Raw genomic sequence first — 15296 nt, forward strand, 5'->3', positions numbered from 1 at the left:
TTCCTTTGTTTTAGGCTTTTTCTGGCCTGTTTTCTGAGTCGTACGAGGTCGCGCGCTGCCGCGGAGCAATAACGGCATGTGTCTTGCACGTGCCAGATACCGCCGGGCTCCTCATTTCCGGCTGAGAACAGACATGTCTTCTTCCGCAGCAGACAAAATAATTCCTGTTTTCTCTCTTAATATCAGACTGAGCCTGAGGCTTCGTGTGAGTGAGTAAGTGAGTGTGTGTGTGTGTGTGTGTGTGTGCGTGCGTGTGTGTGTGTGTGTGTTTGGTATTTATTCAGTTTTAGGCCGTGGGTTGTCCACTCTCTCCCTCCCAGATTGGGTGTGCCGGCGTCAAACAAAAAGAATTAGGCGCCTGCGTTGTGTTTTTTTTTTTGCTTGCGGATACATACAAGTCCGTGTAAATGAATATTTGGTGATGTGTGGTGGCGATATTGTGGAGGAGGAAGAGAAAGACCCGGAGAGAGACAGACAGAGTTCAAGTTTTTAGTTTTTATTTGTCTGCTCATTCTTGTCTGCGCATTCCAGATCGCCCGTGCGAGAAACACAAGCATTTACAGACAAGAGATACAAACAGACGGACAGAGACACGCACGCACGCACGCAAACACACATTCACACACATTTCATACACTCGGACAGGCAGACAGACAGACAGACATATACACACGCGCACACACACACACACACACACACACACACACACACACACACACACACTGAAAAACAAAGCAAGATTCCGAAGTGATGGACATGTATTTAATGGGTCAGACTACAACTGATGGTACACGATCTTCAGTACACAATGATGATCCAAAGTAATGGCGTCACAAGTACAACCTACACAAAACATTTTAACATCGCATGATCAAACATGGAAATGCTGAAATTTCATCAGTTACACGTAACATGGCTTTTACGCTTAGTAGATTATGGTTTAAACCGGTGTTTATAATTACAGAACAAGATGCAGCATGAATTGTGTGACAAAGGTATACATAACGTAGACTAAAGTCATGCAGAAGAATTACGTAATGTGACGTGACGTAATATTAACCACAAATATAGTGGTACATAACACAGTTACTGAGTTAGGCTACAAGACGTAACATTCCACGAAAATATTACTATTACGTCACTACGCTTTACGCAATACAACGCATGACTTGAGTAAAACTTTGACATCACCGATGTGTTACTTGAAAGTAGCGTGACGTCGAGTAACGCATCGTTGCGTCAAGTCAATAGCACAGTGACGATTGTAAGGCATAAAAGTCACAGAATGATGACGTAAATAAGATGAAACAGAATGACAAGTACAGCACATGTATACATGATAATATTATAACAAACACACATCTTTGGAACAGTGGTTGGAGACTACGTTCAGTTTTCTCACTTCACGTCACAGTTCTAGTGTCATCTTTCTTTATTTGGTGTTTAACGTCGTTTTCAACCACGAAGGTTATATCGCGACGAGTCTAGTGTCATCAGTGATTGCGTTAGTTGTTTTGTAAACCAGTATTAGGCCAACTGAAATGTCAGGAAAAGAGACCTTGGTCATTTGTGACCCTCCACCACGAAATGAGTCGCATGTCACCTCGCGCGGTTCTGCGCTAGGCTTAATAAAAATCCGGGGAGTATCTGGTAACAGTGTGAGGGTCACCTTAGTCACAGGCTTATAACAGGTTTTTGCTCTTTTCTAAAACGGTTTTCACCACTGGATAGAGCTTAAAAAACTCGTTAGAAAAATGTAAAAATATGAAAATCATGCAAAGGTGACATGCGACTCATTCCGTGGTGGAGGGTCACATTTGGTTAGGCTAACTCGTCGAACTAAGGCGTAATTAACAACGCAGTGGTTGCTTGGTTTTTTATGTCACTTCGACTTTTTTGGCTATTCAAACAACGCAGTAATAACAATATATCCTCCAGAACCCACGAAACGAAATATAAACTGATAGAAATTACCGGTTGGCAATTTCTTCAACGGCATGTTAAAATAAAACTCGGTAAAATACCCAAAAATTGCGGTTACTGCGAACGCTGCGAAATGAAGATCACATGCACTTTCAGAATCTGTGGCGGGCGACAAGAAACTGAACACGCCTCTAGCTCGACACTGGATACAGCGTTATGATTTAATTATACTTCACAGACAGACAATGAGGGGATAATTATACGCAGCAGTCGCTTCCATTGACACACAAAACACGATCTTGTTGTTGAACAAAAGAGAGAAGTTGCAAGCTTTCCACACAAGCCATCCTGTTATAGAAACTTTTTTTTGCAGCAATTAATTTGCCGAAATTGCCATAAACCTTTCGGCAATTTTCCGAAGTTTAAGGCAGGCCTTGGCGTTACTTTTCCAATACCATGAAAAGAGTTCGACAGTTCTGCCGAAATGATGGCAAAGTTTTCGAAGATTTGAAAAAATGTTTGCGGCGTTTTGGCGGCGGACTGCCGAAGCCAAAAGACATCCATGCAGTTGTCAAATACAATAAATTGTAAAAACAATTTTACAACAGGGTTTCCCTTTCCAGTAAAATTAAGAAATGGGAAGCTCAAATTACCGTACAGGTTTTGAACTTACGATTTTTTTCTCACACTTGATTTTGGCCTGTGTTGTAAAGAAGGCAATGCTGCTCTCTCTCTCTGTCTCTCCGTCTTCCAGTGTCTCTCTCTCACACACACAGATTGTACGCACACACGCACGCAACACACACCCACATACACACACACACACACAGATGGTACGCACACACGCACGCAACACACACACACACACACACACACACACACACACACACACGAACACACCATCATTACACACTCAATGAAAAACATAAAAACTATACAAATGCTTAGGCATTTTTAAAAGAAATCGAGCTGCAAGACAGCCGCATTGATTTACAAACAACACACAAACATTTTCCCCAGTAGCTTTTTTAAATAAACTGTCACCACAGACAGAAAAGATTCAGATTTCAATATCGTAAAGAGCGAGGAAGAGGTAGGTTAGAATATACTCAGGGGTTGAACTAATTCATAGAAAGCGTTGGGGGAACCAGATATAATTACGCGTATAATTTTTTTAATTTTTTTTTTTTAAAGAATTTAGCTTAGTGCGAGAGGTCACACAACTGCATGGGTAATGTCAAGGTCTCTTCATTAAAGCGCAAAACAACCGAAACTGAGAGATATCGGCGCCATGCAAATCTCCGAAGACGATATGCAGCGGCAAAGTTTAGGCACGGCCGTGTTGCACGGTGCATTACATGCGCAGAGTCCACGATTTCATGTCCCCCATTTCAACCGCTGTTTTGGGTGCAACCTGACCCACACAATGACACGCTTGCTATAAAGCCAACTCCCCACTCAGATAATTAAGCACACACGCGTTTGCTTATGTGCGTGCACGAACGGCGGGGGGGGGGGGGGGGGAGGGGGGGGGGGGGGAGGGAGGGGGAAGAAACGACGAGAAACGACCTTAACAAGGCCACGGTCACTTTTTTTTTATTCCACAGTATTGAAGGTATGGCGAATAATTAACTGCGATAACTGACATTTGTTTTGCTGAACGGTCGCTTGTGAAAGTTTTTCAAGAAATTGATTCATCAAATGTTATGCTTGCAACATCAAAGTTGGACCCAGCAAATGTTATACCTGTTCAGTTTACTTTAACCTTCAAAGGTACTTTAGTTGATGGCTGTAAATGAATAGTGACAAGCCTGTGGTTCATTTCTGACTGCAGGTGTCAGACAGTTGAACATAAAAGTCTGACATTTGGATCACACACACACAAACACACACTTGCAACACGTATTTGTCTGGATACAATACAATCACACATCACGTACACTCAACCATTTGGTGACAATTTTAGCAGCATTTTATTCTTTGTAATGTTTTCCATGTCTTAATTTTAAAAAAGTGTATCCTATCTAAATTTTCACCAAAAAATAATAAAATCAAAATAAATAAAGACCAACAGGAAAACAAAAAATATAAATGTTCTGAAAAACAAAAGTAAAGACTGGGATAACTTAAAACTGTACAACAACATAAAAGTAGCTATATTCTATGTTACGAAGATGACATGTAGTACAAATATAAACAGGTAGAAATAGGAGAAAATGATAGTTTGCTATTGGAGTGATGCGGCATTACAGCACACTGGCACCTTTATGAAATGTTCATTTTTACAAGTAGAATATCAGTAATATGTTTACAAATAACACAAAAATATCATTATTACAGAAGTTTCTGTTATGAAGACACATTCAAGCATAGCACAGATTGTTAAACTTAACCAACATAACTCAATCCTCAGCCTGTTTGACGGAATCAAAACTTGAACTAAACTTTCATGACACTCAAATCAAGCGGCTACATTCAACAAGCTTCCCGGGGCGAAATGAAAAAGCACTCTACAAAAATCTGAGCTGATACAGCAAGCGTTACACGTCATCAGGTAATACATGATCAGTTTATGGAACAACGATGATGGAAATGACTAAGTTCATACAGGTCATATGACTCATAGCACGAATCTTGTTTGCATTGATCAAAAAATGACTTGGGAGGAGGGGGAGGGAGATGGACAGACAAAGGGAGAGAGGGTGTGAGAGTTGCATCTCACTCACACTCATCACCCTCCGCCTTCCCATCATATTCAACATTGAAACAGTCCAAAACTATGGTAATGATCGGATTACATACAATGTGAAATGACACAAAGGAACTTTTTTTCATAAACGTATTCATTTCCAAGAAATGATCGGTCATAAGACGCTGGAGTTGAGTCTCGGCCAGCCTGGAGTGATTCTCAATATCATGCAGTACGTGGCTCTCAGTTACCAAGACTACGCCACCATTGTTTGCATTATGCTACAGTTCTTGCTCTTACTGGTTAAGTTATCAAACAATCTGAACTAGAATTCTGATGGGCGTATAGATTCTGAATGAAATGAGAACACATTCAAGTTTTCTCCATAACAACATTCCATGCGAGTTGGAATCGACATCTACGTGTCCAGGAACTTGCGCTTTACAATGGAATAACTAATAATGCAGGGTTAATCCAATGTGAAATTAAGTGTTCAGTAACTTGGTAACACAGTAAAACCATGGACAGCAACACGTTTTAACCAAAATCATGCCAGCATGTAAAAGCAACGACATGAAACGTACTCGTCAATCATTTCAGTGCGTAGTGGATCAGCATGGAGCATCTTGTGAAGCATGGGGTAGTATGCATGAGAAAATGCCCTACTAGGTGGGACTCAAGCATTGGATCACAATGGTTGAAATCTCAAACAAATCTCAATTTTAATCCATCCGACCCAACTCTTGGTTCAAACCCAGTTGGGCACATACTTTCTAATGCACACCACTCCAGACCTCTGCAAATTGAACTAAACTAGTGAACAGGACATCATCATCATCAGGTCTCAGTGGACCAAGACGTGTCTTGTTACGACTCTGAATTGAAATCGCTAATTAATGCAAACATGTTTAACCACATAAGGAAACACACAACTTAAATTTTCAATCTTGGTTTTTGATGCTAAGTCCTTGTTCTGCAAGTGAATGTTAGAATGAAACCCACAAAACAAAAAGCGTTTGCCAGGAACCGCTTGGCAAAAAAGTCTTCATCAAAGCGCATCAAGTCTCCAAAATTAAGCAAGCACAAAAACAAAAGATAACAAAAAACTGTACATGCTTGTCGATCGCGATTACGTTTTACTCAAAGCGGAAAGTACTTGCAAAAAGACTGCACTGGGTTTCAATTGGCCATGCGCCCGCTTCAGTTAGACTACTGTAAAACAGCACTATATATAGCAAGGGCAGCGTGGTGAGTATTACCGAACCTCTTCCTGAGCTCAAACATAGCCCGCTTTCCCCTACAGGGCTACACATGCGGCTACTTTACACTACTACCTCTTGGCAAATATGGTCCTCTCTCTTCTCTCTCTCTCTCTCTACTCTATAGGCTACAGATACCAGAATCTGGAATCATAAGAAAATCACCCTGTCTTTAAGCTCAGAAAAACTGCTCTTTGCAGCGTCTCATTTTTTGAATTAGCAAAAGATTTTACAGAATTGCATGGCGAACCTGTACAATTCTGATACTAGTCTACTACAAAAATGTACCATATTGTCTTCAAGGGCTCTTTGTAAAATAAAATTAGCTCTTTTGATTTCTGTATCAACACCCTTGTCTAATGGTACTCAGCTAAATAGTTTGTTCTGATTTCCACCCTGTTCATCATGGAACTTTCTGGAGAGAAAAAGTTATTCTCTAACATCTGGGAAAAAAGAAGCACGAAAAAGCTACACAGATTATTCTCTCATTGTTTTTTTCAGTCAGGTTGCCGCTTTTCTTTCTATTTTGTCAACTTATTGGCCAACCCTTTTCACTACGGTCATTCACTTTCAACAACCTTGTTCAATGTCGGCGTTTCTCAAAATGTATTTGACCTACTGTCAAAATGTGACAGACGTCGAGTCCTGCAAGTCGGACCTATCCCTGCAAGTTCATGTTAATCGTTCAGATCATGTGAGTCCAAGTGTCTAGCACTTGTCTCATTATGGCATTAAAATATCCTACGTCAAAGATACGTAAATGCTGCAATAAAATGCGAAGTACAGGAACACTCAAAACCTCGGTTCTTTTACAGAAATGCAAAAATGTACAGCCACGCCAGAGAAGACACTAACATCAGCACACAAAAAGTGTCAATGCGTCAGTTCTTACTGATCAAAGCAGACAATTATTCTCTTACCGCTAAATGCGCACCATTGTATTGTGTTATTGAGAGTTGAGGGCACTGACAAGCACAAAGCAAGATGTAGGGACTATAACCAGTCATTACGCAGGCATGGCAGTAAAACACACCAACAACAACAAAAAGACCTGCAGAAAAAAAGGCAAAAGCCGAGCTAGAGCCCATGCTCTCCTTTGTTTTGTTTTCTTTCTTCCTTGGCAGTAAAGTCAAAGTTCTCATACACGCAGCAATCCCCTAGCACATCAGACATTCAGCAACTCAACAGTTTCTCCTACACAAGTAAGCATTCAGGTGTCCTTCAAGGCGATCCTTGCAAATGAGCAGGAGGGTTGTTTGTTGTTCAAACCATCCAGTTCCAACCCGCACTCTTCCTTTCATCTGTCCTGGCCACATGCTCTTCTGTCTTAGCAAGACATTCTTCAGCTGATTTCCCCTAGCCAGGATCTTTGCAACCATCCACAAACAGAAAGACTGCTAACGTTCCAAAATTCAAATAAAAAAAACCAGGTAGGTTATTGGAATGTTTAACTATATTGACAAAAATTAATTAAACGTTCCAATAATCTACCTTTCTTGTTTTTTGATGCAGGATCTTTTCAGCTAATCTGTCCTAGAAAGACACACTTTGGTTTAAATGTGCTAGACAGACATTCTTAGGCTTTAACGTCCTATTCAGACGATCGATCTTCACCTGATCTATACTGGTCAGACACTCTTGGACTTTGATGTCCTATTCAGACGATCTTCAGTTAATCTGTGCTGGTCAAACTTTCCCCCATCAAAGTCTTGGCCAGTCGCTGTTTAGCTTAGATGTCCTGACCAGTCGCTGTTTAGCTTAGATGTCCTAGCCAGACGCTTAAATGTCCTAGCAAGACTCCCTTTGGCTTGAGTGTCCTAGTCAGACAATCTTTTGCTGATCTGCCCAAGCTAGGAGCCCTTCAGCCAAATATCTAAGCAAAACAATCTTCGACTGATCTGTCCTAGCAAGACATCCTTTGGCTGACATGTCCTATTCAGACACTCTTTAGTGCAAATGCACTAGCCAGACTCTCTTCAGTTGATCTGACGCCGGCAGACTCTTCACAATAAAGTCACAGCAAGACGTTCTCTGCCATCGTCTTCACGTTTACCAACTCTTGCCAGACACTCTTCGGATAAGTTAATCATTTGTTGCATAGTCTCGTACAAAGCAGTCCTGCACTCCACAGAGGCGGACGTTTCTCGTGTCCCCCTTCCCCATCGCCCCACACCCTTTATTCTGTGAGTGCAAATGAAGGCAGCGTGGGTAAGGGAGAGGGGGGACATCTGGAACTTCCGCAGTTCACCTTTCAAACAACCAGTCAGTCAAGTCAGCTTTCAGTCTCCACACATCAGAATCCAAACACTCCGACAGAAACCAAAAAATAGTCACACCGCCTACCGGCAGCGACAGCGTTTTTTCCAATCCAACCGACGGCACAGTGCTTGATTCAGGCTGGGATTTGGACCCAGCTAGAATGACGCTAAAGCGATAGGGTTAGGGATTAGGATTAACGGTTGGGAGAGGGTAGAGGGGAAGGGAAAGGGAAGGAGGGGGGGGGTGTTCTAGGGGTGGATCTCTGGGGTTGCGACCGGTAGGGCTGCTGGACGTGGGGGCGGGCCTGCTTGCCGCTGGAGGCGGTGACGGGGGGAGGGGGCTGGTACAGGGGGGAGGTGGCGTCAGTCTCAATGTCTGCCTCCGCCTCGTCCGTCGGGGGCGTGTTCTCTTTGGGGTAGGCGGGTTCGGGGCTCTCGCTGGGCTGGCGCACGTGGTACTCCGGGGGCGGGGCCGGGGGGCTGCCTTCCAGAAGAAGAGGCTTGCTGGAGTCGCTGGGCTTGTCGTCCAGCTCGTCGGGGAAGATAACGGGAGCGCCCTTGTTGACGAAGGTGTTCTGGTCTTCCAAGTTCATCTTGCCCTTACGCTTCTTGCGGTAGAGGATGCAGGCGATGAGCAGCGCGATGAGCAGGATGGCCACGATCACCACTGCCGGCACCACAGTGGTGATCCAGATGTCGTCCTCGCTCGTCTTACCCGCTGTGGCCACGCCCGTCACGTTGGAAGGAGCGGTTGTAGTCTTGGGCATGATTGGGGCGGCAGTCTTGTCCATCGGCTTGGGGGTGGAGTCGGGCATCACGGCTGGCGTCGTTCCTGACTGGACTGTTGGCGCCATAGCAGACCTCAGAGGGAATTCAGAGTTGCCTTCGCAGTCTCCGGCCGGCTGAGTTGCCGCTCCGGTCAGCACGTAGGGCTTGAGCTTCATGACGGCCTCCGGGTTGAGCTGCCCGTCCTTGGTGACTAGTTTGTCCGCCATGGCCTTGAGGTCGTCCACTGGACAGTTGCTGCCGGCCAGCGTCTGGTTGGTGAAGGCGTACACCACGGAGCCTCGTGCGATGCGCGTCACTCGCAGGGCGCTCGCGTTCTCGTCTCCAAACACTCCCGCCACCTGTAAGTACAAATATAGAAACATATTAAGAAATAAAGAGAATAATAATAATAATAATAAAAATGTACACACAGAAATGAGAAATGAAAACGAACACAGAAATAAAAAACAAGTATGAACAAATAATCAAAAACACATGAACACACACACACACACACAAAATGGGCTACAACCTGCTCTTTGTTGTTTGATTCGCTACAAATACACATGTATTGCGCCACAACCCGGACCTCTTACATTCCAGTCACTGAACACACACACACACACACACACACACACACACACACACACACACACACACACACACACACACACACACACACACAGTACCACAACCTGGCCCTCTTCTGCCCGAGCTACTGCACACATACAGACGCACCCTGCCTCACTCCAACCCCCAACCCCTCCCCTTCCCCTTTCCGCACCTTATTGGCCAACTCCAGCTTCTTGTCCAGACTGCCCACAAAGGCGTCATAGTCCGTGTCGATGGTCATGGACACCTCGTGGTTGACCTTGGACTTGCGACCCTTGGGTTTGCGGATGACGAACTTCAGTGGCATGGTGGTGATTCGCCCGGGAGGGTCGACTGACGTGCGGGCGACCAGGGTCATGGCGTAGGTGCCCATTTGCTCTTCCATGGCCATCCCTCGCAAGGTTTGAGTGTTCTCGTTAAACTGCAAGAACCAGTTGTCTTCGATCTTGCTGGATGTGTTCCTGGAAGGAGAAAATGTGGAGATATGTCATGCTGTCACCAGTTATCTGTTTGTTTGTTTGTTTGTTTGTTTGCTTAACGCCCAGCCGACCACGAAGGGCCATATCAGGGCGGTGCTGCTTTGACATATAACGTGCGCCACACACAAGACAGAAGTCGCAGCACAGGCTTCATGTCTCACCCAGTCACATTATTCTGACACCGGACCAACCAGTCCTAGCACTAACCCCATAATGCCAGACGCCAGGCGGAGCAGCCACTAGATTGCCAATTTTAAAGTCTTAGGTATGACCCAGCCGGGGTTCGAACCCACGACCTCCCGATCACGAGGCGGACGCCTTACCACTAGGCCAACCGTGCCGGTAGTGCATGTGGGAGTTGCAGCCAATGAACACAGAGGAAGAAGAAGCCCTTCAGCACAAAAATACTCCTCCGAAAGCGGCGTATAGCTGTCTAAATGGCGGGGTAAAAACGGTCATGCAATTGCATATAACAACCGTGGGAGTTTCAGCCCATAAACAAAACATTTACAAAAAAATGTTGTAAGTTTATTGTTACGTTATTTTGCTAGAATGTATATATGTATTTGATGTTAAGTTAAATAGTATGTTTTTATTCATAGTTAATATGTAAAGCTGGCAGATCATAGATTACTATGGTTCACGCTATATAAGCTGTCATTGTTGTTATTATTAAAACAAGAGACTCACCTGAACAGGTTGAGGAAGGTGACGCTCGTGCCCATGCCGCAGGCGTTGAAGGCGTCTTCAGGGATCTTGAAGTCGATGACCTCCCCGACAAAGAAGGTCTGCTTCGCGATGGCTACGTTCACCTCTGGCTGCCTGCACTTTTTATCCATTGGCTTCTTCGTCGTTGTCTCCACTGGAGGCTGTGAGTGAATAGGGGAAGTGTGATGAAATCACAATGTTACCAAATGAATGTCTCTTGATCTACCAGATTTAGAGGCATGCTAGGACGTAATGCCAAAATTAAGTCAAGTTATTCACAATGCCTTATTTTTCTTGTTTTAACTCCTTTGGGGTTTTCAGAGAGTTCATGTGGATTTAGTGTCAGTCCTAGTTTCAAAGGTCAAATAATTCACATTGACTGTGTATTAAAAACATTAACACTCTCTCTCTCTCTCTCTCTCTCTCTCTCTCTCTCTCTCTCTCTCTCTCTCTCTCTCTCTCTCACACCGATTTCCACCCATCCACACATCTCACAAGTTTACAAATGCACCACATAAACAACCCTAACACACAAGAGAGACAACCTACCATTGGCTTGGTGTCTTTGGGAGTTGTGGGGATGTCGGTGGGCAAGGCAGCAGTCTTGGTGGCCTCGCTGGGCGTGACGGGAGGCTTGGAGGGCTGGATGACGTCCGGTTTCTCCATCTTGGGCGTGGTCGCCGCCATGGTGGGAGTGGTCGTCTTGGGCATGATGGGCTGGGAGGGGGTGGGCTCGATGCTGAAGGTGGGGGAAGCCATATCCACAACCTGCGTAAGATAACAACATTTTAATATGATGCGAGATAAGACTCCTGCTTGATTGAAAACTCAACACACACACACACACACACACACACACACACACACACACACACACACACACACACACACACACACACACACACACACACACACACATACAGATACACACAATAAGCAACAAAAACCCATACCCATTTCCTGCAACCCTGAAAAAAACGTTTGGTGCAAACTCGAACCTGCAACCTCACCCATATTACATTGATTAAATTACTTAGTGGGTTCAAGGGCATATTTCCCCCTGAGAAATATAACTTAAAAAAACAAAAAACGAAAACCTGTGCAAACTGTAATTTTTTTTTTTAGCATAACGTTGACTAAAGAAGAGACATGGGCATAAACCTTCAAGCATTTTGGGGGGCAGAACATGGGCATTTGGAAGCTGAAAAATGAGCTTTTATTGTTGAAAACCCTCCAAATGCAATAGGATTTAAGTCCTGACACATTACAAACAACAAACTTACACAGAACATCATCCCAACAAACCTTGTGCGTCATGGTGTCAGCGTCTGTAGTCTCCTCAGCCGTGTCAGTAGCAGTGGGCGGGGAAATGGTGACGACGGGGGTGGGCGTGGCGCGCACCTGACGTCGCTTCCTCTTGAGCGCGTGCTGCTGCAGTCTGCTGTTGGTGACCCTCCAGCCCGAGATGGGGTGACCCAGGGCCTTGCCCATCGCGCCGTTGCCAGAGTCATCATCCAGCTTCTGCAGAACTGGGAAGTGGCCCGCCTCCACCTGAAAAATATCAGTAAAATTAGTAAAGTGGTCGGGTATTACCTACAAGTGTCATATGAGACTAATATTACCTGAATAACAATAACATTGATAATGACATTGCTTCTCTTATGGTGGCAAACTACGTAGAAGCGTCCCGAACAACGAAATCAGTACATGTCGGTAAAACGGTCAGGCAATATCTAAAAGAAGAAAAAAAAATACATACCACAAAAACTGGTCACTTGGTGAGGGCACCAGTCACAAGTGTAGTTAACACACCATTCTTGAGTTTCATTTAAAATAATAACTGTCACATTTAATTAAAGCTGGTATGAACGACAGGTTGACGATATCTTTTTCTGATAAAAATAAAATGGAAACAAAGAGCCAATTTAAAGTACACCTTACCACCGACAACCAGCAAAATAGTGATTGTAGAAAAAGAAACAAATTTGAAACAAAGCCGTCGGTCACAGAAAGTCCTATACTCTACCTTTCCGCATCCCACCAGCCAGGACATGGCCACACCAGAATGCTGAGGCTCCGCAGCGTCTCCCGTGCCTGTGACTAGTGCCGTATCATCCTGCAGCAACCTGGCCTTGGCTGGCACCATCTTCATCATCTCTTCTCCAAGACCCATGTGCCCCAGGAACTTGCCCATCAACTCCAGGCGTTGCTCCACCGTCAGGCCGTCAAGGTCTGCGTCCACAACGATGGTTGCCACGGTTTCGGGTTCCTCGCGCTTGCAGCGGACCACCTCGGGGCCGGACTTCTTGAATTTCAGGGGCTGTCCCGATGACATGACTTGAGTGTCGGCACTGACGAAGACGGAGAAGACGTCGTTGGCCTTCTTGCCGTTGCTGCCGTGGGCGACGACTTCCAGGTAGAGTTGCCCGGCGTCGGTCGGGGTGGGGATGCCCTTGAGGACTTTGATGTCTGGCGCGAAGTGCAGCCATGAGGGGAGCTTGTCCTTGCCTGCTTCTACCACCTGAAACACGCAAAGGTAAGAGGGAATGGTTAGTGATATGGGTCTTCTGGAAATGTTCTCATCAGATGGTGCTATGGCTAGAAAGTCGGTGCTTTTGAATACTTCTGTAATCTCTTGCAGCCGCTGTAATTACGCACTCACTTGACATCAAAGATTGAGAGAGAGCGATAGAGACAGAAAGAGAGGTAAGGTGTAATGAGAAGTGTCATTCTTTAGAAAGAGGGAGACAGAGAGATATTTTGTTAAAGAGGAAGGAGAGAAAAAGAAAGAGAGATAGGGAGCAAGAAAAAGAGAGACAAAGAGAAAGATGAGATAAAGAAAAGAAAAAAAAGAGAGATTGAGAGAGAGGCACGACGGTGATGATGACGTAAACATAATACTGAGGACATACCTTGAAAATAAACGTTTTACAAGACAAGGGGGAAAGGACAGGGGGGGGGGGGGAGGCACGGGATTCGGATAAGGTCAGAGAGGTCTTCCTCGAATTAACCTTTGCACAAGGATGACAAGCAGTTCTGGACTTTTGGTCAGGCTGAGACGTATCTTCAGAAGCCTCCTAGTCCAATACACTCAAAGTTCAGTACACACAATTTATCAGTCGATTTCCCAAAACCCCTGAACTTGTAATACCTGAACTCCCAACCTCAAAAAGCTCGGTCCAAGACAATGCAACGATTCTGTTGGCTAAACCTCGTGCAGTGACTGTTGGCTACACCTCGTGCAGTGACTGTTGGCTACACCTCATGCAGTGACTGTGGTCTACTCCTAGTCGACGCACGCGGGAAATTATCGACATCACGTTAGAGATATTAAGTCAAGTGCTCGCCAAGAGTGGTTTGCGTTCAACAACTTCCTGCCACTTCACACGTCACTTCAGTGGCGAGCAAGCTTTCGTACGCTGTGTGTCTTTTGTCGTAAGGTCGATCCAGGCAGAGTCAACACACATCTATGATCCAGGTTTTAAGCTTTACCCAGGGGTACTTGCTACAGATATTTTAGCCCCGTTTGTGTAGTTTTGTTTGTTTGTTTTATTTTTATTCTTGTTGTTGCATTGTGGATACATTAATGTGGTTTGTCTCCTGTTTTGCTTTGTTCTGGGCTTCCTCTTCATTTTGTAAAATTTTAAAATTAATTTTTATTTACCTTCTATTTTCATTTGTGAAAACAATGTTTGTAATCACGAGTTGATACATGATGCTCTGCGTTTTAACAGTTAGGGTTTCAGCCCTCTGGATGTTTTCTTGTAATAATTATGCTCTGATAATTACGGTCTAAACGTGCTCTCTCCCACCCTTCCTACCTCACACATTGGCCTATCATATCATATCAATGTTAAACTTGTGGGGTCCTGATTGGCCTATCATATCATATCAATGTTAAACTTGTGGGGTCCTGATTGGCCTATCATATCATATCAATGTTAAACTTGTTGTGGGGTCCTGATTGGCCTATCATATCATATCAATGTTAAACTTGTGGGGTCCTGATTGGCCTATCATATCATATCAATGTTAAACTTGTGGGGTCCTGATTGGCCTATCATATCATATCAATGTTAAACTTGTTGTGGGGTCCTGATTGGCCTATCATATCATATCAATGTTAAACTTGTGGGGTCCTGATTGGCCTATCATATCATATCAATGTTAAACTTGTGGGGTCCTGATTGGCCTATCATATCATATCAATGTTAAACTTGTGGGGTCCTGATTGGCCTATCATATCATATCAATGTTAAACTTGTGGGGTCCTGATTTGGCCTATATGGTCCCCTTGACCCAAAAAGCAACAACTAACTAACTAACTAACTAACCTCACACAGACACACAACACGACCTTTTTTCCCCTAACAGAGAAAGCCATTCTCCACAGAAAAAGAAGTCATTCTTATTTGCAGATTCCACACAGCCGTCTCCGCATTTCATCAGAGAAACCAGTCAGCAAATCAAATCATGATGCTGGAAGTGTTGTGGATGTTATTACATTGTGGCCGGGGAATGTTTCCTCGTGTTGTAGTTGGCCCGCGAATATTTCCACAAATTATATCTGGTATGCCTTGCATAGGCCTCCGCATCGCTC

At 44.4% G+C, this 15296-nt stretch overlaps 1 protein-coding gene across 5 annotated transcripts in view; it reads right to left on the bottom strand.

The window, feature by feature from the left end:
- Positions 1 to 748: 748 nt before the first annotated feature.
- Positions 749 to 15296, bottom strand: part of LOC138963907 (dystroglycan 1-like) — a 182267-nt gene continuing 167719 nt past the window's right edge. For all 5 annotated transcript variants that reach the window (XM_070335758.1, XM_070335759.1, XM_070335761.1 and 2 more), the window contains 6 exons: positions 12723 to 13217; positions 12002 to 12247; positions 11246 to 11464; positions 10679 to 10857; positions 9682 to 9970; positions 749 to 9256 (listed from right to left, as the gene is read on the bottom strand). In XM_070335758.1, the coding sequence (XP_070191859.1) occupies positions 8324 to 9256; positions 9682 to 9970; positions 10679 to 10857; positions 11246 to 11464; positions 12002 to 12247; positions 12723 to 13217 (2361 nt within the window). In that variant the 3' untranslated portion in view covers positions 749 to 8323. The remainder of the gene's footprint in view (positions 9257 to 9681; positions 9971 to 10678; positions 10858 to 11245; positions 11465 to 12001; positions 12248 to 12722; positions 13218 to 15296) is intronic.

The sequence above is a fragment of the Littorina saxatilis genome, linkage group LG4, assembly GCF_037325665.1.
Source record: "Littorina saxatilis isolate snail1 linkage group LG4, US_GU_Lsax_2.0, whole genome shotgun sequence".
Lineage (NCBI taxonomy): Eukaryota > Metazoa > Mollusca > Gastropoda > Littorinimorpha > Littorinidae > Littorina > Littorina saxatilis.